This window comes from Neopelma chrysocephalum, unplaced genomic scaffold (genome assembly GCF_003984885.1).
Source record: "Neopelma chrysocephalum unplaced genomic scaffold, ASM398488v2 Primary Assembly neopelma1_382, whole genome shotgun sequence".
Lineage (NCBI taxonomy): Eukaryota > Metazoa > Chordata > Aves > Passeriformes > Pipridae > Neopelma > Neopelma chrysocephalum.
In genome coordinates, this window is record NW_020898046.1 from 1,388,455 (window position 1) to 1,413,907 (window position 25,453).

The 25,453-nt window shown below is 44.0% G+C and overlaps 1 protein-coding gene across 1 annotated transcript in view; it reads left to right on the forward strand.

The window, feature by feature from the left end:
• UNC5C (unc-5 netrin receptor C) overlaps window positions 1-17,434 on the forward strand; it is a 233,213-nt gene extending 215,779 nt beyond the window's left edge. The window contains exons 11-16 of the mRNA XM_027706581.1: window positions 4,222-4,390; window positions 6,744-6,977; window positions 12,005-12,154; window positions 12,388-12,552; window positions 16,272-16,450; window positions 16,687-17,434. Of these exons, the coding sequence (XP_027562382.1) occupies window positions 4,222-4,390; window positions 6,744-6,977; window positions 12,005-12,154; window positions 12,388-12,552; window positions 16,272-16,450; window positions 16,687-16,852 (1,063 nt within the window). The 3' untranslated portion in view covers window positions 16,853-17,434. The remainder of the gene's footprint in view (window positions 1-4,221; window positions 4,391-6,743; window positions 6,978-12,004; window positions 12,155-12,387; window positions 12,553-16,271; window positions 16,451-16,686) is intronic.
• Window positions 17,435-25,453: the final 8,019 nt, after the last annotated feature.

Genomic DNA, 25,453 nt, shown 5'->3' on the forward strand with positions numbered 1-25,453 from the left:
CCTTCTAATAAAAATGCTAAGCAGTGAATTGAATTTTAGTCTCAGGTCTTTGTAAAACAAAAACTTCTCTTTGACATACAGCTTATATCATGGTCATGCACCATGTCTTTGGAGTCATGCAGCTGAAAGTGCAAGTCTCCTCTAATAAATTTTCCCAAGACTGCTGCAAGCCTAAAGTGAAGCACATATGGGTAGGGTTTTGGGAGCATTTGGGTTTAGGGTTCTTTTTTGGATAACAGCGTAAAAGTGTGTTCTGGACCCCAGTTTTCAAGATGTCTATTTATAGATCTTTCTGGTTTAGAGGAGCTAACTCCCTTGCTCTATATGCATCCCTGTGTCTCTGTGCTGGATCTCCTGTGATCTGTAGCACATAAATCACAATGTTGGATCACAACAGGCACTCCTCTAGACTGGGATCCTGACTTTGCTGGTGCTGCATCTCCTGCTTCAGGAAAAGGAAGAAAATTGCCCATAATGAGTGACTACACAATAACTTGTCTTCAGGGGAATTTGTTGTTTACTAATTCCATCAATTAGTGTTGGGTTCATGCTTTGAAGCAGAAAGATTAATATCTCTTGTATAATATATCTTGTCTACTGCATCTGTTTCTGTTCTCATTAGCTATAGGAAGGCATAATCCTTTTGTTTTAAAATGGAAATTGAAAACAGTGAGAAGTGAGAAAAAATCTGTCAAGAGATTTTTGTTTGTTTGTCCTGTCAGTTGTCATAGAGCACCTCTCTGCTCTATGGGTGCCATTGGGTGGTTTAACCTCATCCCCCTGAATTTCAGGTGTTTATTTCTGAGATCTTGTTGCAATCCCTAAACACTCTGCTACCTATAGTCATGTTAGAGCTGGATAGGAAAGGGAATATCACTGTGGTGTGCTCTGACATGCGTTGTCCCATACAGCACCAGAAATCAGATGTGCTTTTTGCCACTGTATCGCATTACAAGTTGATGCCTGCTGCGTTGCAGCAAGATCACCTGAAATCTTGTTCACTTTATTTCTTTCTTTGCTACCAAATAACTCTTTGGAATTTGTTTTGCTCTAGCATGAGCTACTGTACAATTAATAGGATTTTATTTCCTTCTCATATTTTTACCCTTTCTGGAACTTTTGCATTATTTTCTCCCACTGTTACTTGCAATGATTCCTTATTAATTGTTACCTGTAAATGTAATGATTGTGTTGCTATTTGCATTGTTTTCCACATTGTGAGTAGAAATCCTGGCCTCACAGTAGTCAGAGAGAGGTTTAGCATGGACTTCAATAGAGCTGAGATTTCATCTCAACAGTGTCACTGACCCATTTCACAGCACTTGAGAACTTCTCTGCAAGTCATTACATCTCAGTTTTTAAAGGTTTATCTGTATGAGGTGGATGGTGGAGAGTCATTAGGACTGGCAGGTGTTCAGTAATTTTGTTATACCGCTCTCTAATGTGTGTCTGGTCTGGAATTTGGGGCTGTAAAGTCAAGCACCCCCACAACTGGCCTGTTTTTCTGCTCTTCACTAATCAGACTGTCCTGTATCATAAATAGCCAGGTCACAACCATGCCTACCTCATCCAATAAATCTTATAAGTCTGGTGACAAAGATGCTGTTTAACAACTTGGGTAAAAAATATTAGGCCTTGATACTTTTCAGATGTCCTTCGTATTCTTGTATACACCTCCCATCTCAGTTGCTCAATATGCAACGCATTCCAACTTGGTGTTGTGTATGATTTTTTTATACTTTTCCTAATCAGATATAAAATGTTGCAGCATAGAATCATACCCTTCATCAGAGTCCTAAAATTTGACAGTTAACAAAATTTTGCCATGGAGCAGTGACTAAATTTAACTTTACTTGGAGACAATTTTAGACTGTCTGATTTATCAGCACTATATTGTTTTTTAATGACCTTCTGGGTTTTTTGAACCACATGCATCAGTGCTTGTTGATTTTTACTCATTTTTCACCTAAAAGGCACTGTATTTTTTTTTTATGGCAATCATTATATATTCACTCCTATATTCTTTTTGGCTGCTGGGTTTGTAATTTAGTCCAGAAAAATATGATAACTTGTACTTTTTTTCCTTCTTTTTACATGGGTTAGTACTTTTAGATGAAGGTAGGTTAACCAGATGATTAAGTCTATAGCTGGTCATATCTGTAGCTTTCCAGACAAATATTGTAATTTTGAGAGATCTTTCTCATAAGACACTATGGTTTCTTTGAAATGTCTTGAATTAGACTGTAGGAGAATGTTCAGATATCCACTAATGCCCAAGGTCAATGACCATTAAAAACCACCACCACACTGTAAGTGTTTTTTAGGCTTCTTGTTGCTTCTTATGAAAAAAATAGCAAAGTAAATGAGTTGGAAAAAAATGAATGTGGTAGTGAAAAACTATTCAATGATTTATTCAGTCTGGTCTTGCAAGAGAGTGATACCTCATCTTCTTAATCTGAATCCAGAGATTCCCTGTGGTATGCAAGAGGAGATGGACTATCTGCTAGTGTTTCATTTGTTTTGTGTACTGTTTGTCAGGCTAAAATAGCTGGTGTAATACATGATAGCTGTCCAGATTGTTATGCTTTACATCTTTTTTAGAAAGGCATCTATATCACAGCTGTTTGTTTCCAGTCCATGGATTTTCAGAAACAATTGTTCAGTCATTTAGTAAACTCATCAGTTAATTTCCACAGATGCATATCATCTGCATTTACTGATTTGCATACATTTAAATTTTTCAATGCCAGACCTTTTTTTTTCTCAAATGTCATAAAAAATTCCCACAACACCTGTAGCAACAAGGGACAGTTTTCAAAAGTGCCTTCACCTCATTTTGAAAAAGGATTTCTCAAAAGTTTGTCTTTCATTTTATGTGAGATTAATAAGATAGGCAGGGAGAAGTAAGGAGGACAAAATTAGATTATACCTGTGAACATAGATTTGCAATAGCCATAGGTGCAATAAATTGGATATCAAAATAGCTTCTGTCCTAAACTGGTCTCCTTGAAAACATTATCTAAGATTACAGCTACTTTTTTTGGTCTTTCATTTGGTAAAGACAAAGACTTGCCGAAATAAACAGTGATGTTGTCTCCATAAGTTTCACTAAGATCAATACAAATATATTCTCATTTGTAAATGCAGCAAGGGATTGAACCCTTTGCTGGAGCAGAGGATGTGAGGTCCCGTGGGCAGATCTGGAGTTTAAGCGCAGATCACATCGAATGCTTTTAATCTCCCACTTGCTGTTTTCTGGATCATGAACTTGTCCTCTATTATTTAGGGAGGCAGTTGATGAGGCACATTCAGTTGTATTTGTCATACACCAGATGTCAGGATAGTTAAAGTCAGTCATGCTTCCTCTTGTTTTAAGCTCCTCAGCAGCTGCTCTGGGATGGTTTGCACATGTACACATGTGTGCACACACATGCACACTATCATTTAAAAACTACAGTGTGCACTATGTATCCTAAATATTAACATGATTTCCCATAACACCCATTCCTAGTAACTGGCAGCAAGCACACTGGATAATACCTGTGTTTTTAACTGATTTGGGCTTTGAGAGTATGTTTTGCCCTCTGCACTATCCCTTACCATCCCTTCATCCTTTCTCCATCGCTGCCAGTGATGCCTGCTCCCTGCAGGCATATTTGCAATAGCCATTCTAGTAGATCTGAATGCCTTTTAAGTAAAATGGAGCATCAGTGGGTTTGGTGATAATTCAGAACTCAAACTGCACATCTCCACTTAAGAGGTTTCAGACAGGCTTATCAGTTCATTGTCTTCCTCTGTTCTTCATTTTTCTCTGTCCTGACATTAAATAGTCCTCACATGTGGTGCTTAGAAGAGCCACCGTTCATTTTTGTGTGTTGCTGAACAACTACCAAATGCAGCAGTGACCACATTTTGGCAGTGGGTGAAATGAAGCCTCTGCATACCATCTGCAAGGATCCTTCAGAAGTGGAGGGCACTCAGCAAATGTGATCTATAATCTGCTGACACCTAAGCCTGCATTTTGACAAATGAGTGATATTTGGCAAAAAAAAATGGAAAAGAAATTTGGATTTGAAAAAATAAATGAAAACTAAAACCACCTGTTTTGCCTGCACGATCTTTTTATTTTAAGAGAAGGATTTTTAATTTTTACATACCCGAATGAACCTGTTTGTCTTTTTCAACTCACTTAATGTATCCATCTTTCTGTCTCCTCATCAGGCCACCTGTAGAAGACAGTCAAACCCTGCTGACACCGGTGGTGAGCTGTGGCCCACCAGGAGCCCTGCTAACCCGGCCCGTCATTTTAACCATGCACCACTGCGCAGAACCAAACACAGAGGACTGGCAGATCCAGCTGAAGCACCAGGCTGCCCAGGGACCGTGGGAGGTGAGGCTCTGGAGCTCCAGCCTGTGTGCTGATTGAATGAAGGGCTCTCTGCTAGTCTTTCACTTCCCTTTCTGAACCTAGATGCCTGTATTTTGGGTTTTCCATGGGAGATACTTGGCTGTTACAGGCAGGCAGGAGTGCCCTTCAGCACTAGGTATCTAAGCTGCCCAGTGCCCATGCAGAGATGCTATCTTGAGGCAGTTTGACACTTCCTGGTTCTAGGTATTTTCCATGAAATAGTCTTCATCACCAGATTTTGGCACTTAAGCTACTGGTTGTGGCAGGATATTGTGCCAAAGTCCTGGGATCAGAAGGAATACATAAGATAAAAAGCAGTGCCTGAAAACAATTTCTGTCTTGACCCTAGAAATAAGAATGGATTTTTACAGAATAGTTTTCACTCTCCTGGCTTTTTGTCTGTTTTCAAGAAAGAGAAAATAAGGCTGCAAATTATCTCCTTCAGCACCAAGACATCTTCCAGCTAAATAAAATGTATAGGCCTTATCTTTCTTTCCTTTTTCCCTCCTAAGATGTTGGTGGAGATTACTTTGATTCAGTTCATGCAGCCAGTATTGAATTCCGGACCCTGAAAAGTCAGGGGAGCAGAGCAAATATTGTTGGGTAGTGCAGGCTTGGTGGGAGCCTGATGTGGTTCTTTGCCAGCAGTGTAGCAGGAGAATGTCCCAAGGCAGTGTGGCACAAAGATCTTCCCACTGTAACTGGAGCATAAAGTGATGCTTTCAGCAAGTCTGGGCCATCCTGACAGAGCCCTCCTCTCCAGCCCTGTGCTCCTAGGTACCTGCTGCCACCAGTTTGGTCTCATAATTAAATTGGCAAGGGCCCTTTCTCCTACCAGTAGGTTTAATAAGGTCAGGGTGGCTTCTGAAGGCAGTTGGGCTGACAACAGCAAAACTGCCATGTCTAGCATTGCCTTCAAAAGCCTGTTGTGTGTGTCCCCCTGTCTGTGGCACCAGCTTTTCCTCATGCTGGGAGGGAGCATGAAGCAAACCCAGATCTATCTCGCCAACTAATCTGCACCCCACCGGCCTGACTCTTGGCACTGCACATATGTTCCTTATTTATGCCTGTGTGTTACTGGCATCCCTTCATTTTCTCCCCCATCCTCCTCCTGCCCTTGACAGAGGTTGCTCTGCCAGCCATGCACACACTGGCACTAGTGCAGCCTCCGCAGCATCCACAGGGTCCCTGGCCATCACACAGCCATCTTCTTCTCTCAATTCTGGAGCAGCTCCTCCAAGCTGAGCCTCACACATAGACACAAGCGCACACACACACACACACACACACACATGCATTCATTCACACCCCTGCAACATCACTCGAGACCAGCACCTCCTGCCAGAGCCAGGAGCTGGCATGGCCATAGGGAGGTGCAGTCAGCAGTAGCACCTTGCCCTCCAAAAAGATTGTGCCACCCCTGCAAACATGTCAGATTTGCCTTCCCTGAGACTAGGGTGCCCAAGGTTAGTGCCAAATATCAGTTGAGTGTACGTACTGCCAGGTGTGTACATTGTGCTGCAGACCTGCAGGCAGCAGGGATGAAGCGGGCAAGTTATGCTGAGCATCATGTAGCACGTGGTGGCTTTGCTAGAGGCAGCCGTCATCTGCTGCTGCTGTTTTGCTTCTGCTCTCTCTCAAAGCCATTCAAAGCACCTTGTGTTGCGTGCAGGATATTACATGCAGGGTTGAATGGAGAAATTAGCAGGGGAGATGTTTTCCTGCACGCCCAGGGTGGGGAGGTCAGGCATTCAGGCTGTATGTATTTTTTTTCTTCACCCTGCAGTCTCGTCACGGAGGATTATTCTGGAGAAGCAGCAGGTGATATTTTATGTAGATGTGGCATTTGGCCATTGTAGAGGTTACTTCCCTTCCTTGAGTTTTTATAACTCCTTATTGTCATGCTTAGGAAGTAAAGAGCAGTTATTTATTCAACATGCCTGAGACTACTAGTGTTAAATCATGGTCACTAAATTATTAGTTCTGCAATATATTTTTCAGTGAAGTCTTGGTGATATTTTCATTATTTGCCTGACTCTGCCCAGGGCCTTAAAAGCAGATGCAGGGCCCAAAGGAAGGAGTTCCAAGTCTTAAAGGAGGGAGGGCAGGAGGAGTTTTCTACCACCAACATCGCCACTGGCACCCCAGAGAAATCATGTCCTCCCTGTGCCTACACAGGAGAAAAGCTGGAAGCAGGAATTTTAATCTTGATTAATCTAAAGTGCAAACAGCAAGGACTTTTTGCATCATCCAGGCTTGAAAGGGGCATTGCTGCCTCAAAGGAGAGCAAGCTGTGAGAGATTGCATGCGCTAATTTGGCCTCTTTCTCCCTTAGGATGTGGTGGTGGTTGGGGAGGAAAATTTCACCACTCCATGCTATATCCAGCTGGACCCAGAGGCCTGCCATATCCTGACAGAAACCCTCAGCACGTATGCCTTGGTGGGACAATCAATCACCAAAGCAGCAGCCAAACGTCTCAAACTGGCCATCTTTGGACCACTGTCCTGCTCTTCGCTGGAGTACAGCATCCGGGTCTACTGCCTTGATGACACACAGGATGCCCTTAAGGTGGTTGTTGATCTCTTGCTTGCTTTTCCTGTCCCTCTCCAGATGTACGAAGACTGCAGTGATAGTGGTGATTAGATCCTCTGCTCCATATATTCACGCTCCCTGGATTATTTTTCTAATTAGAAGAAGAGCTTGGCAGCAAGCTGCTGTTTTACAGTTTAACCTCCACATGCTATAAATTGTCCTTTGCATAGGGATCTCCTGCTGTTTTCTGCCCACCAGTCTTTTTTCCTTTGTTTACCTGTATCATATCCTGAATCCTAAGGTTTTTGCATTATTAAAAGGCCATAAGGTACACGGGGCTTCATTCGTTATTCATGTATTTTTAATGCTAAGTGCCAGCTCCCCAGAGATGGAGAAACATATAAATGCTTCTTTGTAAATAGATGATAATGATAAAAGAAGCTTCTGGCCCGTTAATCACTGCCTGCTTTCAAACTGCTTTATTACACCTCTTCGCGTGCAGTTTTTTGTGTTGGGAATTCACAACTGAAATAAACCAAAGCTGTTGCTATCCCTAAATATATAACCTCACTCTTCCTGCATAGTTCTGGCATGCACACAAACACATGCTCACTACATAGAGATGAGCATATAGATAACCATAATTGCTGTTTCTCTTTATAAATACCTGTATTTATACCAATGGTATGTATAATAGATAGACTCATGAAATACATAGCTCCAACTGCACATGCAAGAATGGAGTTTATTAAAAGATGTTTTGGGTTTTTTTACTGTAACCAATGCAATTTCACAAATGCCTCTTTGCAGCAAAATGAGTTCAAAGCCTGACTAAGCAGAGTCATCCTGGTGCTTTATATGCTTTTTTCCCCCTCAGCTCTGCATGGGAATTATGAGGATTTAAACCCACATACACTGGCTGGGAGATGTTTGTGTTTCTCAGAGCAGTGACTTCCATGACTGCAAGTAGCATGCTTAGTTTTCCTCCCCGATACTATCTGATATCAAGTTTTGCCTGCCTAGGCTTTGCTGGGGGGATACTCTTTCACTATATGTAAGAAAGGCAGCCAAGTATAAGGGCTGAAGCAGGCACATCGTGACAGGGCCTGGGAGTTTGGCCTCCTTCACTGCAGTGGTGTTGTCAGCCTTTTAGAAACAATTATTTTCCCTGGTCTGATTTCCCTTTTGTTTTTCCTCCTTTAAAAAAAAGTGAAAAGGATGTTTCATAGCAATCAAGCTTCAAAAACCCTGACGGTTTTATGTCTGTGCTGCATAATACAATTTTCCACGGGTTCTACAAGGCCTGAGGTAATAATAAGTGAGTCGGAGAGCCCTTGGACAGCCAGCTAATGCAGTCAGAGCTGAGGAATCTAATTAGGTGTTACTCAAGAGCTGTTGGTCTGTTTCTAATAGACTGTAAGGGAGAGTTGTGAGGTAAAGTTAATCCAATTCGGTACAACAGTAGAAGGGATCAGGAGAGGCACAGAGCCACACAGAGGGACATCCTTCATCTGAGAAGCTGCAGCCAACATTTTGGAGGGCAGCAGGTCAATCCTTGGGCTTCAGCTGCAGGTAGACCCCAAAGTGAGATCATTTGTAATTTTGTGAGGAAAGGTGAGCAAAGTCAGGAAGCCACCATCCCACTCATACCTGCTACTTTTTTTACAGCAAGTTCATGCATTTTAATTTTCTTTTTTTTTGGCATATCTACCCTAAAACTGGAAGGCCACCCATGGAGTTTAAGATGCAGCTGTCTGGTGGTTTGCAGGAGGACAAGCACACATACTTGCTGACCACAGACACTTACAAAAGTATCAATTGCCATTCTTTGGAAATGAAAGGTCTAGGGAAGGTGAAGGTTTAAAAAAAAAAAGTAACCTAGTAAATTAGCTGTAGATGGGTAAAATAGATGTAGATGAAAGGATTGACTATGAACTGATGTGTATAAATGGGTGCACATGAACCAGTGCATACAAACCAGTGTGTACTAACTATCCCTGTGATACAGACTCAAACTATGACTACTGAAAAAGAAAACAAAAGGTTGGGGTGGTTGCCACATGCTTTCACAGCAGCTGGTACCAAAGCAGCCCTGGCAGTGCAGGGAAGATATCCTTGGCACTACCATATTGCCAAAGGGAAGGCACTCACTGGGCAATCACCACTGGGAGTGTGGGACACGGCATGCAGACAGGACTGGGCCAGCAGATCCTGAAGTCACAAGTATTTTGGAGAGGGAGGAAAAGTTGCAGACAGCAGGCAAGGCACCAGCTACAGCATCTTGGTGTCTCAAGGCTGGCTGCTCTGGGCAAAGCATGGCAGGGAAGGGAAGAGCAGCGTGAGATGTTCCCACATTGAAATGTCTGAGGTTCGGAAGGGCCTTTGTAGGGAATTATGTGTATTTTAATAGACAACCAAATGCATTCTGTTATTATTTACAACTAGGAATGAGTGTGCCATATGCTGAATGTGTCTTAACAACCACCAAAGGAAGATCAGTATTTGCAGTATAAAACACAGTGCAGTGTTTATTCAGCAGAAGTTTCCCTCTCATCATGCAGAGTAAGCACTCACTGCTGAACTGCCAGCATCTGCAGTACAGTGGGAAAGTGTAATGACTTCTCATCAATAAGGACTCAGTTACTGTGGGAGCAACTTAGTGAGGTTCCTGGGGGGTGCAAAGCAGTGTGGGCTCAGCGCTGATCACACATGCAGCACCCTCTGACCCTCAGGTCCCAAGCTACCCAGATGGGATGCTCACAAAAATGCTTTTTGGGCACGGGTAAGGGTAGCTGTGACCTCGAACACTGGCCTCTGTTTTTTAAGGCTTATTTTTGCACTTTGAGGGGGGTGCCCAAGCTGGTCTGCTAAAACAAATAAACTAAAAAAAGGTAATAATTTGATAACTATAAAGAAATCCAGCTGCTTTATTCTGTTTATTCATGTGTGGCTCTGAGATTGGGGTATGTGACCTGTGTGTGGCAGTGTGGCAGGGACTGAGCCTACAGGCACATGAAAACAGCTGCCTCCCACACTAGGGGCGAGCGAATGACTTCAGGCAGTAGCAGGGTGGCATCCCCCAACCTGCCTCATGCTGCACAGTAACTGTCTTCAAAAAAACCACACAAAAAGGGGCACAACAGGCTTATGATCTTCTCTCAGTTATTTAATGCACATTTCCTCTTATTGAAGGAAGGCAACAGCTTAGACTGAACACCACTGCTTGCCTGTGCCCCATTAATGAGTAGGCCCAGGTTGTGGCTGTTCTGGTTACACTGATGATAGAGTGATGCCTTACACAGCACTCTCTCCTAGGAAGGGTGTAAGAGCATAAGTCCTGCCTCACAGCAGTGGTGAGGGGCAATGGGCAGAGTGGCTGCAACCACCTCAGCATGGGGCAAGGAACATGCAGCTCAGGTTTTAGCTCAGGAGAACATAGAGGTGTCAGTCAGCAGGATAAGCATTGCTCTAAATAAAATGCCGTATGGCAGGAACCAGCCATATAAATTCTAAATTAATTAGCTAAGGGGCATGGGATAAGCACAGGCTGCTCAGCATCCTCCAGTAAGAGCATGTAGAAGGTCTGCAGTGACCAAGGGTCACCAAAAGGGTCCCAGGCAAAAGTGGGATATTGAAACTAGACACCCAGATCTGGTGGGTGGGATGGTGCAGCATCACACTGCAGTGTTTTTCCCCACAGTAGTGCAGCTCCTAGAGCTGCTGCAGCACGAGCAGGAGCAGTTTCTCGACACCCATGCCCCACATGCCTGAGAGGTGGCATCTGCAATTAGCTCACAAGTCATCTTCTGGCCCTTCCAGGGAGGTAATTTGGACATAATGAAGATCTATAGTAATCAGATAATTGCTATCGATTGCTCTTTAGACATCTTGACAAAGTAATTAGGTGGCACTGGAAAAAAGCTGGAACTGATTCATTGGCATAACCGTAATCTCAAAGGTGTCCTGATTTTGTTTCTTTTCCTCTAGCGGCCAATAAAAGAACATTGTTTTAGCTTCAGGGTCTGCCATATGCTGGGATGGGGGCTTTTCTTATATGCTAACTAGCTCCCTGAATGTGGTCAGGAATAGCTTAGCTAAAATGGAGGCTCCTTTATTCATCCTGGGGTAGTATCCTGATTTTGTGTGCCCATGTATTCCTTGAGCATTCTCACTCTGTGTGTGATTGTCTTTGGCCACATGAGACTCATTGGTTGGATGGCTCTTTTAATTAAATATGACCGAGATGGGCTGTGTTGGTTTCTAACAGGGCCCATGTAGGTGCCTTTGTACTTGCTTCTCCCATGTGGTCTACAATTAGGCTGTTTGTAGGCAATATTCCACTGTGGTCTTATTAATTAAAGGCTTATATTTATTTTTTGCTTCAGAAAATGACCAGACTCTTGGCTCACTAGCTTTTAATTGCATGATCAACATTGCAGTAACCCTGAACCAACACATTCATATTCATATGTACAAAATGCTCAATCACAGTGTCTTGCATTGTTTCCATACCACCCCCTTTGACAGTCTCAGCATAGGCATCTGTTATCTCCTGTACCACTCTGTCATAGAGCACTTCATCAGGAGGCCACAAGGTGAAAGACCAGCGGTAATGCACAGGTCCCATATCAGCAGGACCTACACCAATAAGAGTTTCCAAAAACAAAATAGCAAAGCTACCATTAGATGTCCAGTTTGATGAGCAATGGAGAAGACTGATCTATTTCTGTACTCAAACGGTGACTGTGTGCAAAGTCTTTGCATTCCATATAATAGCATGCAATTAAGCTTCTAATTAAGGACATGCAAAATAACACTGCGTCTCCCAAAGGAGAGGTGTCTGCATCTCTGCTAGACTGCTGCTGTATGAAGGGGGTGAGTGGCTTATACTCAGATCCACTAATGCAGTTCCAGTTCACAGGGAAACACAATGCCTGTGTATTTTTTTTATCTATATTACACAAGTTACAGCATCTACGACTGACAGTCTTGAGCACTCAGAAGACCATTGTTCTGTCTTGATGAAACCTGACCACTCTCTTCTTTTTATCCCAATACTGCAGGAGGTCCTGCAGCTTGAGCGGCAGATGGGTGGGCAGCTTTTGGAGGAGCCCAAAGCTTTGCATTTTAAGGGAAGCACTCACAATCTCCGTCTGTCCATTCATGATATTGCCCACTCTCTCTGGAAGAGCAAACTGCTGGCTAAATACCAGGTGAGCAACACAAAACATTCACATTGGATCCTAGCGGTGAGGATTACAGAAATAGTGTCATGCACAGGTGTGTTTGAAAAACACCAGGTGCCAGGCTATATTCCCATGGACAGTTCTTCCCGTGGACCATTTGCATTCACAGTAGCATGGAGCCCACAGTCTCTGGTCACATAGCATCCATGCATTGATCTCAAATCCCTCCCTGACTATACTTTTTTGCTTTCCTCCTGCAGGAGATACCCTTTTACCACATCTGGAGTGGATGTCAGAGAAACCTGCACTGCACCTTCACACTGGAAAGGTTCAGTCTGAATACCCTGGAGCTGGTGTGCAAACTCTGTGTGCGGCAGGTCGAAGGAGAAGGACAAATCTTCCAGCTCAACTGCTCTGTTTCAGAGGTAAATGACATTTGCGCACTTTTCTATCCAACTGCAGGACTGTGGGAGGCTAAGGAGGTATGAACTTTCCCATTGCTACCTGTTTAGTGCTTCCCATTTTCCTCCTGACTGCTGGGATAGACATAAAGAATGGATTAAATTATTGCTTTGTATCTCCTCTTGCATTTTCCCTTAGTTTCTCTCTTCTGGAAGGAAGAATCACTCCTTTAAGGGAGTGAGGAGAGCAGCCTTGGTCTCCCTGCTAGTGCTACCTTTCTATGTCTATGTGGAGGAGCTCTTTTCCTACCACTTCCTGATGTATCTCATGAAGCACTGCTTGGTCCTGTTTCCTGTCAGTCCATGAGACCCATCATGCCTGATGTTCCTGGAGAAGGAGAAAAGAGAATAGGAAAACTTGAGTGCCACATGTTTCATGAGCCACTCCCCTCTGATCCCACACAGTAGCTGCAGTGCAATAGGGAATATCAAACGGTCTAGTTGCAGTAAACTTTTCTCCTCGTATTTTTCTACTGCTACAAATCCTGACTATTATTTTTGGCAATTTTTCTTTTGATGGCTGATATTTTCCAGTAGAAATTTTATCATAAGTTTGGTAACATCTTTGCCAGTGCTATATAGAACCTGGAGAACTTTTGCTTCTTGGGGCAGTCAAGTTTGGGACTGAGACCAAGTAACACATTCAAATGTCAAGTGGCCTTGAGTTCAGTGAATATGCTGGTGGGTTTTATTCCTGGTACCCTTGGCAGCTACGAGGAGCAGACTCTCAGGCAGCAATTACTGCTGGCTGACTTCTGGAAGAGCTGTGAGACCAGAGACAAAAGTTACTTGTGCTATAGGGCCCTAACGTTGTGTGCTATTACCCATAACATCTGCTTGGTTAGTGAGTGTACAGTTACAGATTCATCTGGGGACTACACAGCGTTAAGGACAGATGGTAAAACAAGCATCTTAAACAATTATTGTAATAAGTGCTGCATTGAGGTAATCACTAATTTAACCTCACAGAGAAGAGAAAGAACTGAAAGTAACTTTAATGAAATGCAAGTATACACTATAATCATCTTCAGCTGGCTGTATGTAATATAGCCTGGTAATAGATTCAGAGGGAACAGGGTAATATTCTTGTCTTGTGCTGTGATCCTATCCATCAAGGATGAATAGAGGGAGTGAATAATACCACTGCTTTCAAGGCTGCCTCCTGCAAAATTGCTCCTTGTTGTTTACACCTCGTGATGTTCCCAAGCCCAAGCAAGGGGCAGGAGGACCTTGGGCTGCCAAGAGCTGGCATATAGGGTCAAATAGGAAAAAATCCAAAATCTCAGAGATTTGATGAGAGGTCACCTGGAACTTGGAAACGGATGTGTATGTCTCTAGAAGTGTGGTAAAGACATCAGACCAGGCTTCAGGAAACCTTAGCTGTGGTGCCTCACATTTTCTTCTGAGGTTAGGCTAGTGGTATCCAGCTAGTGGTTAAACATTGCAGGAGTGTGCTGGCATCTTTCTTTATTGCTGGTGGCATCTTTCTTTATTGTTGGGTCTGCCTTTCTGCCTCTGTCACCCTGTAGTAAAAATATAGTAACACAGTTTCCTGCATTCTCCCTTTATGGGCTTTCTTTTTAGTCCCTTGTAAAGGATGTAAGACTTCTCCAGATTAAACCATCTTATACTGGCTTTTACAGTGTCTGCCACTGGCACTTCAAAAATACAAATGCAATGAGTGCCAAAACATGCATATTTGCAAAGCAGGAGGAAGACTGCAATAAAGGTCCCCCGCCATTTGTTTCTGAAGCCCTCTTTTTATCTCCTGGTGTTGATAATCACACAAAAGAGCCACGGGGCAATGCCATGGATACCTGGGTTCCTTCTGTAGCAATTCTGAAACACCTGACGCTGCAGGCCAGCTTTGGAGCCAGAGCAGCGCTTGTGTCCTTTGGCCCAGAATATAAAGAAAAGGTTATCTCTCTGCAATGCCCCAATCACCACTCTGCTGCTGCTTCCTACCTCCCAGTGCAGGTGAGCCTGCAGGCAGCAGCAATGTCATAATTTTGCCTCCTCCTGAATAGCTCCTACTGCCAGACAGTTGGGCATTGCTTGAAGCAGTGGGGTTGGGGCAGACAGTCTGTGATGCAGGGCCTTGAAACCCAAGTACAGATGTCACAATGTCACATTTGCAATGTTAACTGAGGACATTACAGTTAATTCCTTGGTTAGAAATTTCACTGCCTAAAATGCCTTTTCTATTAAAACAAAGGCAAAAAATATCATATTTATAGAGTTAAGATAATTAATTGGTGTAGATAAAAGAATGGAGGCAAAAGATTTAATTCTGTTCATTGCTCATGGATACTGGCTCTCCACTTTCCATCTTTGAATCCATTTGGAGTTGGGAAATTGAAGACTGCACGTGACTCTGAGCATCTCCAACAAACTTCTTGGGTGGTTTGCAATGGCAGTTTAAATCAGGAGTTACCTGGTTTTAAGACAGTTTCAGGTATTACAGGGCATTCTCAACACCAGTTTGACACCAAGCAACAAGACAGCTCACAGAGGTGAAAACAAATTGACATTTAATGACAGGTCTTTAGCAGAACTGTTTCTGGCTGCCTGGGGCTGTGATCTGGATCTCCCTCACATCTGCCAGAAAAGGAGACCAAACTGAGAAATAGATTGAGAAGCATGAAGGCAGAACCAGCCATGCTTGCTGATTTTTCCACTGGAGGTGGGAAGTGCTGCACATGTGAGCAGCATTCCCACTGCACAGCTGGGCAGCCAGTCAGCATAAATGAGGTCTGGTGGGGCTTTCAGCCACCCTGGAGGACATCGCTGTTCCTAAGCAAACCCAACCATCCAAATTGGCCGGCTACCATTGTCCTATCAACTACCAAGCCTGTGGGTGCTAAATCCTTCCAGGCCAAGGGAAAGACAAAATCCTTGCCCAGAAGAGCCACCTGATGTTGTTCCCAGCAGAGCCATGTTAACAGTGGTGTCATGGGGAGCCTCCCAGCTGGGAGGACCACATCAGAGAGAACCAACACCATACCTGCAGGGGACAAGCTGGCTTTGGAGGTGACTTTTCCTTTGAAACACTTGCTGCCATACTGCCTTTGAGCACAGCGCTGGTCTTGGGGAGGGGGGGACAATGACTGCCCCCTCCTGAGCACATCTCTTCCAGCTCCATGTATTTCCAGCACAGAGTTAAAGCTGCATAAAAATGAGGGATCACCTTGTGCCTGGGGCGATATTAACTGTCTGTCTGTGGTCTGCGCAGCATCAGAGGCTTCAGAGAGCGTGGGTGCTGCCAGAAGGATGTCAGTGGTGTGAGCCCGGTGCTGGCTTGGTGGGGCAGGGGGGGCTTGCAGAGATGCTGGGAAGGTGGTTTTTGTCAGCCCAATTCTGTTCTAGTAATAGCGATTTGCTCTGAAATGTGTTGAAGTGCCTGATCTTTCATTATTTCTAGTAAGTGATTAATTAAGCTGGTTTCAATTTTGTCCAGCCATAGTAATCTTTGCCCACAAAAAAAAGAGAAAAAAAATCTTTTGTCTACCCAAAATTGATTGTAAATATTTCTCTTTTCCAGCTGACTAACCTAAACACTTGATTGGCAGAGGGCTACAAGTAAAAGCACTGAGTCTCAGAGGATACAGTTCTACAATTGTCTCTGCACTCAGTAACAAAACTGATGGGTTGTTTGAGCTTTTTCCCTGTCTTTCCAATCTCAGGAACCTACTGGCATCGATTATCCTCCCATGGACTCAGCAGGCACCATCACCACCATAGTAGGGCCCAGCGCTTTCAGCATCCCCCTCCCGATAAGGCAAAAGCTGTGCAGCAGCCTGGATGCACCTCAGACCAGAGGCCACGACTGGAGGATGCTGGCCCACAAGCTGAAACTGGACAGGTGAGCAGGGCTGCCTATGTGTGGTTGGGCAGTGAAGTGCCCAGGGAGGTATGTGCAGAAGAGTCTTGTTGGATGTCCCTCTAGGTGAGTGAGAGCAGGTGTACAGACTGATCAGACTGACTGCACAAGGGATTAACACCTTGAGAGCACCAGAAATGGGAATGGGTTGAAATCATATGAATTCAGGTAGTTTTCATGCAGCTCAAAGAAATGAGTTTCCTTTTGGCTCATTGCAGGTACTTAAATTATTTTGCTACGAAATCGAGTCCCACCGGGGTGATCCTGGATCTCTGGGAAGCCCAGAATTTCCCTGATGGCAACCTGAGCATGCTGGCAGCAGTTCTTGAAGAAATGGGAAGACATGAAACAGTTGTTTCTTTGGCAGCAGAAGGAAATTACTAATGCAGCCTTGGCATGAACAGGAAGGACAGACGCAGAGAGCAGTAATGCCCTGTTATTGCAAACGAGAATTGAAATGAAAACCCAGACCAATGAGTTACACAAGAGATGTTTCAGAGAAGAAAGCAAGGAAGCAAATAAACAAAAAAACCAGCCCTGACCTTCACACATGTTCTCCTTGTACATTATCACAGGATCAAAAAGAAATCATGCAAAGTTGTACCTTGAAAATATAAATCAACGTAATGTTCCTCTCGGCTTGGCTGTACACTGCTTGGTACAGGATTTTACAGTTTCCTAGGAAACGCTTTTTATTGCTATCCAGATATATGGATAAACTTTCTTAACAATCCCACTTTCTATGGATGTTGTTTACATCAAATTCTGGACAGGGGTAAGGAGACTGTCCATGGCTCTTTATATTTTTTGTTTAAAGCCATTCTAGACAAGGCCATGGACAGGTGGTTGTGGCTATTATTGGTTTCTGGTGAATTCAGATTTTGGCTACAATTCTGCACATTGGTTGTCTCGCAATGATCCTCCTGTCATCGTTCTGTTTCCTAGACCTACTTGTAAAAAAAAAAAGAAAATCAGGGTTTGAGAGGTGTGCATCTGGAAAGCAGGTACCCTGGCTGATAAGCAGGAACACAGGTAATGTTCCCTTCCTTTCCCAAGGCAGCCCCACTGAGCCTGTGTGGAGAACAGCTATAAGACAGTGGGGAATGCAGGATCTGACTTAGTTTTCAATTCACACCCTTTCCACCCCTTTGCTATATGAGGGGGCCAGATATGCAATTCAGAGTGGTTGGGAGGGAGGGGGATAGAAATGCAGAAAAAAATAAAGAGAAAAGTTACTATGATAATTTTTTTACTGATTAGTATCTAGTGCAAGGATTATAATGACTATTATTATTACCATTATTACTTTTTTTCTAATTTTGTCAGCAGCAGAATGAATAATTTCTGATTTTATGGAACCTGTTGTCCCTTTCCTGAAGGTCTTCTAAGATATGTCCTTCTATATGCCATCTGCCCTTCCCTTTGTCAGCTATCATACTCCTCCTCCGAAGTCCTCTGCCAGCCCACACAGGTTGCTCACCTCGTGTCAGCCTTGCTGTGCATCATGCTAGATGCAAAGGTGACGCTCTGCTAAAGTCACTGATCTGCACTCACCAAGTATCTGACCCAACACCCCTCCCCCTGGGATGTTTTACACCACCCTGGTGCTTTCAGGTTGCTCCAAGAAGCAGTCTTGTCCCAAGGTGGCTGTGAACCAGAGGCAGCCTCCCAGTCCAAATACACATGGACCACTGGTTCAAGACCACAGGTGCAAGCATGTGGAGGCACTGACACTGGCCACCTGATTTGTGCATCCAAGGTGGGCCTCCATATTGTTTGCTTTGTTGTGTAGCGGTCTGAGAGCCAGCAACTCCTGTTTGTTCCCCACAGAGCTGCAGGTACTCACTTTTACTGAAATCCACCTTCAGTAATGTTTGCCGTGGTTGGGGTTACTGACAGTCCAACCCTCTGCTGGGCCATTTCTGTGTGAGATGCACTTGGTGATCTCCACGGATACTCCCAGGCTTTGCTGCAGCCTGTGTCATGTGGGTCTGTGTAGGACAATGGAGTGGTGAAATTGAAATCCTGTGTGCTGCAGTTTGCTGCCTTCACTGTGCTCCTGCCACCACCGCTGCCTAGTCAGGGAGCTGCAGGTTCTCACTGGCTGACCAGGAGATGTTTGTCCCTCTAGGCCACCACAAACAGGTAAAGTTTGAATTCTGCAAAAGGAGCAAACCAAAAATGCTTGTCACTGCAAACGTATTTTGTGTTCTGCTCAGTGAAAAGACTGACTCTGATACATGACAGTGAATAGGATTGCAGTAGTTTTACAGCCAGACTTGTCTGTCCTCTACTTCTTGCACAAAAAGCCTTTCTTCCCCAGCCCACCCACTCCAGGTTTCCAGCCAGGCCCTGGTTATTGCTTTTGTGCACACATGCATGCCCCGTCCACGTACGTATTCCCACTCCGTATGCTTCCTGTGACTGGAGTTGGCTTGTTCTCTTTTGTGGTCTTGGTTTTGTTTTCCCCAAGGCTTTCCATATTGCGCTTTTGAAGGTAACTTTGAAAATGTCATTGGTCAAAATGAAAAGAAAATTTCATCTGACCTTTTTTTCCATTTGACATTTCCGTAGGCTTGGCACCTTTTGTTTCTCAGCTCCCTGACCAGTAAATAAGGTCAATCAAAACCAGTGGGGTTTTGATTGACCGCTGGGCAGCAAGCACAAAAAGTTCCCTTCCCTGTAAGAGGTAACTTGGCAGTTTTCCAACCAGCATTTCAGTGAAAACTGGAGACCAGAGGATATACATTGTAACTTTCAACATCTGTGTGCATTTAGCCTGAGTAAGCCCCACCTTCTCTTAATGTGGAGACGCTATGGGCATCCTTTCAACAGCCAGCCATCTTCTTTTTCACCTTGGGCATCTGATGCAGCCCATTGCAATGCTAATGTAAATTTTGCTTTTAACTTCAAGAGGCTTGTACTGGGGCTTCCAGCTCTGCCCTTTCTCCACACCTTTTACTCACCTTGGAGCACTAAAATAGGTCTCAGCTTTTTTTTCCTCCTGTGCCAACTTCAGGTGTAACCAGTTGTATTTAGTTTGTGCTTCTTCACCTTTCCCATGTGTCCTTCCTTTATGACTCTGCGTCCAAGGTGGGTGCATGAGCTGAACTGTCCTTTGACCCTTTCCCATCTTCAGCTCAGTCTGTGTTGGCTGATCCCCAGGCTCACTGGTACTCCCCAGCTCTCAGCTTTTGCCAGGTGGGCAGCATGTGCACCCTTCTCACTGGGGTCATACCAGTGACACCCAGAAAGTGTCTCATAGTTATCTGTATTGCTATAAGTGGATGATCCTTTTGCCAGCTCTCTGACCTACATTCTCACGCCTCCTGCAAGAAGTACAGATGAACAACTTTATCTTAAAGTATGCTGGGGCACTTTCCTTTCCCAGCATCACAGTAAAGGGGATTTATTGTGAGGAAAAATGCACACTCTGATCAAGAGAAGCATCCATAGAGGTAGCTGGAGGTCAAGAACATAACCGTTCATCGCTGAACATGACTAGGGCACGAGCGTCACCATGGCTGCTCAGAGCGTCCACCCTGGCTGCTCAGAAACCTTCTGTCACCTGCTGCAGCTCATCCCAGCAGCTCCACACTCATTCTTTGCCACTGCTGCCAAAGCAGCTCCCACTTCACCTCACACTTCCCTGCATTAATTTTGCCCAGCTTTTTCTTTTTTCTGGGGGTACAGCAGTGGCCAGGTGTGCATTGTGGGAGAGGGCTCTGGCAGAGACTAGTGGTATTCACCACTCAGCATTCCAATCCTGCTGCCCCAAGGATGGAGGGTGAGAAGCAAGAGCAGCCAGATCTGCTCAGGCTATTATTTTTCGTGGGAGAAAAACCAGCAGCAGTCCCTCCACTTGGATTGCATGGACACAGTGCCATCTTGTGGGGCTGAGCAGTGGCTCCAGCGTGCTGCTGCATCCACGGCGAGCAACTTCGCGTGGGAAAAGGCTTTCCTGTGGGGTGGCTCTGACAAAGACGTTTGGCAGACAGAACAGACTCTTAAAAGTTGTTGTAACATTTTATGTCAGGCAAGCACATCTGCTTTAAAAGAAAAAAGAAAAGGCTGCAGGCTTCTTATCCTCCAGTTATTGCTATTTTTTAAAATGCTTATTGTTTTAGTTGTTCACCCTTGGCTCTGTACCCGAGCAGTCTTGCTGCTCTCCACACCATCTCTTCATTACCTGTTGATTGCTAGCGCTATAAATAGTATATATATTATATAAATATATATAAAATATCTACTGACTTCGAGGAAAACCTTTAATTTCCAAGTAAGAACCATTTATGGGAGGCAGTCCTTTTCACTTGATTTTTTTTCTTCAGTTCTTCTTGTGTTGTGTTCTTGTAAAGGTGACTGTCAGTGTATAGGGTAACTTTGGGGTTCAGTTGTTTTTTTTCCCAAAATTTCTGATCACAGTTGATCCACTGTATCTCACTAAACAGTGTAAGACCTAAATGCTGTTTTACTGAATCTTGAAAATTTTGCAGCAGTGAGGGTCTCCCAATATTTGTTGCCATGGGAGACTGAGACTTTTTTCCATCTCGCTGGCAGAAATGCAGACACGCATGAGACATGTTGGAGTCTGCAATACCCACAGGGCAAAACATGTCTGTTCCTTGGGTTTCTTGCTATTTCTGTTGCTTACATATAGAATAAATGTATTTACATGCCGTAAGCCCATCATTGTGGACAGTGTCCTAATGTCTTGTATTGCTACCTACAATAGTTTCTTTTTTGTTCTCCTTTTCTTCTTCTGGGGATGGGGGTATGGGAAAGGGAGGGGTGGGAGGGCCCTTAGACCATTGTATGCTCTAGCCAAGTAGTTACCACAGCTGAGGTTATTTTTATACACAATGATACTGTTGAGGTTGGCTTGATTTTGTGTTTGTTTTTTTTTTTTTTTTAATCTCATGTCTAGGACACTTTGTAAACTATCTTACTAAGTGTTCAGAAGTCTTATCAGGTATTACTTTGGCTCTCATCTGGCCATGAAGTAACTTACTGTTTGCAGGCTGGCTTGCTTAATACCAGGCAGTACAAAGATGTGAGTTTTTTGTGAATGGAAACCAAACCTTCGGCCCTTCTCCCACAAGGACTCCAATGAGTTACTGGCTTTGGGGTCACCACCGCAATCCATTCCTAGCTTGCACGTGAAACCTTGAGTTCAAAATATGAGCTGCACTGCAGATTTTTAAATGCTGGAGCGTGTATCTCAGATATCCTCCGAAGTGGGAGTTAAACAGAAATGTGAAGGGGGTGTGTGTGTGTGTACACATACAGACAAAGGGGAGAAAACAAAAGACTACTGCTGGAGGCTTTTAGCTCTGATGTTAGTTATGGGCATCCTCTTGTTACCAACTTTTGCTTGGGAAGGGGAAGGTCAAAATTCAGTGCTGTATCATCACTGCAAGGTCAAATAGGCAGTACATCAAAAGCCAACAGAGTAAAAACTGGCAAGTAACTGGAATTGGACTTGAACCAAAGCCACGGAAATGAGCCCTCAAGTTTGGTAGGTCATGCTCCTTGCTTGAATAGGAGCATTTAGTTTATTTACTTACTTGTCCTTTAAGCTTGACACTGCTCCCTGAAATCTGGAAATCCCTTTATCTGAAAGTCCTTTGATAAACTCTGCCTGTACAAAAAAGCAATGATAATCCAGTGCTCCCACAAACCTCTATCCTAAATAGGTATTTCACTTTTTCTGTGGTGCTAGTTAAATGTATTTAGTACTGGTTCAGTCTCCTCAACTGCTTACAAAGCCTGCCTTCTTCTCTCAAAGCATCCCATGTCATGGCATGTGAGTACCTTCTGGATGCCTGTGAAGAAGCAGGATGTAATCAGGCAGGGCCCTCCCACAACGATGAGGTAGCTCTCCGAGCACTGGCACTCTGGTCTCCAGCTGCCGGCTTGCAGCTGATGGGACAATAGCTCCTAGATGAGAAAAGCTCGCACAGCCCTCAGAGCTTCTATGGCTGCTGCCAGCTGGCTCTTACTACCACTTGCCAGTAAATTTGGGAGCTTGCACGATACAAATAAAAAGCAAAATCAATCTGGAAAATAAACAAAATTAGGGAGGAGAGGCAAAACACTCTTCTCCCATAGACATTCCGAGGTACCTTGCAAAAACACCTGAGCTGAGAGTCAATAACCTACTTTGAAGTAGGATGTGTAACACAGCTGAGACAGAAGTTGTCGCATTAGCCGGCATTACTGTTTTCACATATCTGCATGGTAGACTTTATTTGCTAAAACATATTCTGTTTGTTATTGTTGAAGAGTGGGAAAAAAAAAAAGTTAAGGTGGTATCTTCAGTACCTTTCCGAAGCAAAGAAGGAGGGCCCATAGGTTGCCCATCTGTGCAACCCAGGTGTATCACATTTCTCCCTCATCTTCCCATGTCACAGCTCTACCCGGGTTCATGGGATTTGTTTTCTTTGCTATTCAGATCTGGAGAACTATTTTGGTTTTGATTTCCCTATTGCTGTATCTTCTATGCAATTCCTTTTCTAAAGACTGACTTACTACAGGAGAAGTGCTAGCCATTGCATTATTTGTATTGCTGTACAGTGGAGGTGTGGTTTACTAGTTCTGAGTGTGCCTCTTACCCCCCTCCCTTTTTCTCCTTCCCTCTGTTTGTAAATGCCTGCATTTATTCTGTCAGCCTGACATGTACAAAGTGTAAGAAAGAATTTTTAAACAGGTAATAAATTATATTTATAAGCAACTGGAAAAAAAAATGCACCACTACCTTGTGTTCAATTGTTTAGTTCCTGGAAGCTTGGATGGAAAGTGGAGTCTTTTATTTAATTTCTTTAAAAAAAAAAAATCTCCTCAAAAGAAATGTTACTGCACAAAATAACTTCTTCTGATGTACTCTCCTTCAAAAGATTCCCTTCATGACATCCACATGCCCGTGCAGGCTGTTTCACTGCACTTCATAAATCTTCATGCTTCCTCATGCTGTTTTACCCCAGCTGCTAGAGGGGAGCTCGTCCCGGACAGTTTTCCTGGGGTTTGCATTTCGTGGCCACAGTCAAAGGTGGGGAAAAGCAGCAGGTAAGAAAACGCGTCCTTGTGAGACCCTGCAGCCCAGCTGGAAAAGTGCAGACCTTTAAAAACCCATCCCTGGCATGCTTGGATTACAGCAAGCTATTCCCAAGGTGTAAGGTAGTTTTATTCTGTATTCCTCCCGTTGCAATGTTTAACGTGAGCTATGTGGCAGGCAGAAGACAACTGCTCAGGCTGTTCTCCCTGAGCACAGGACAGCTAATGCTTCTTAACAAAGTGTATCACTAACACAAGGCTCCTCCATCTCCCATGCAATCTCTGCCTCCTGGCTCCTGTAACTTATTGGCTCTCAACAGGCAGCAATTCTTCACAGGAGGGCAGGCAGCCTCACGGTACCAGCTCATGCAGTTGTCCCTTGCAGCTACTGGGGACAGAACTGGGGACTGGCAGGTCACTGAGCCAAGACCTGACATCTGAAGTCCAGATGAAATACTGTGCATTGCTCATTGTACATCGAGCATGGCACAGAGCTGTGCCCAAGCACCAGCGACAGGTTTACTCCATCCAAAAGCCACCAGACCTTTGGGAACATGGAGGGAAAATGATTCCGTTTTTTATTATTATTTTATGATTATTTTCTCTGTTGTAGGAACAGTTAGATTATATATGAAGAGGACTTGAAGCTATGATGTGAAGGGAGGATCAGTATCCCAAGGGACAAAAGACGCAACTTTGTCAGTGGTTACTTTGGCCACCATGTGGTCCAGCAGCTAATGAGAGCTGAGCTGCAGGCAGGGCTGTTTTCTGCAAAACTGTGCCCATGTTGGACAGTCACTGCTTTTAGATTTCTTGGTGTCTGTCTGCCTTCCCCTAGTAGCTACCTAAGCCCAAGGCTAAATAGCACCTAGCAAGGTGGAGAAGAAAGAAAATGACAACAGAGCCTAAGACTGCCCCAAAAAGCCATACTTAGAAAGTTAGGCCAGGACAAAGCAAGCAGGATGGGAGGAAGAAAGCAGCTGCAGAAACACTGATCTCAGCAGCATGCTGGAGAAGGGGCAGCCCAAACAGGCTGTGCTGGAGCACCACATCACCTTCAGCACCATGCAGCCAAAGTGAGCAGAAACAGACCTCAAAATATGGGATACAGCGACATGCCAGGGACAACTGCAGCAAGCACAGGGCTTTCCCACCTGGATGTGACCAGGTCAAGGGACTGCAGAAATGTTGCTGGAGAGTAACTCCAATGCTCTGCCACTGATCACAAATGGTCTGGGGCAAAGCAGGAGGGCTGCAGGGGCTGCATGAAGGTGGCAACTCAAGGGCCAATTGCTGTTTACACACTTCTCTGAAAATAACCAGCAAGGCAATTAAACTAAGAAACACTGAGCTGAATCTGCAACACAGTACTGCAGAATGAGAAGATGCTCCAGCTGTAAGTACGACTACATACAAATATCTCCCTCCATGTGGAGGTACATATGATCCAATGTCTCTCAGCATTAAGCAATGTCATGTTTCAGCTGATGCTGTGTATGTACGTTGGAACTTTCTCACCTGAAGCATGGGGCTGAGAAGTCTACCTTCAGTCTGTGCACAGATGACCTCCCATGCTTCTTGTGCTATTAAAAATAGTAGTCAAAATTTATAAATATGTGGCAGAATGAAGGGGGGGGTGTCTCAAAAAAATATTATGCAAATGCCAGATTTCTATAGATTTACATAATCAGCCTCAAAACGCGAGTGACTGCTCTATTAGTGATAACACTATTTTAATTACTATTTTTCTCTTCAGTGAGTTGTGAAAGGAGTGATGCTTTTTTATGCCAGTGGAAACATATGCAACTTATTGCTGTTTACTTGTTTGCCCAGAGGAAAAATCTTATAAAACTAAAATAAATAAAATGAAGCACAGTCAAAATAATCTAGCCAGGGATATGACCCAAAGATGGTGCTTATCAAGCACATGAA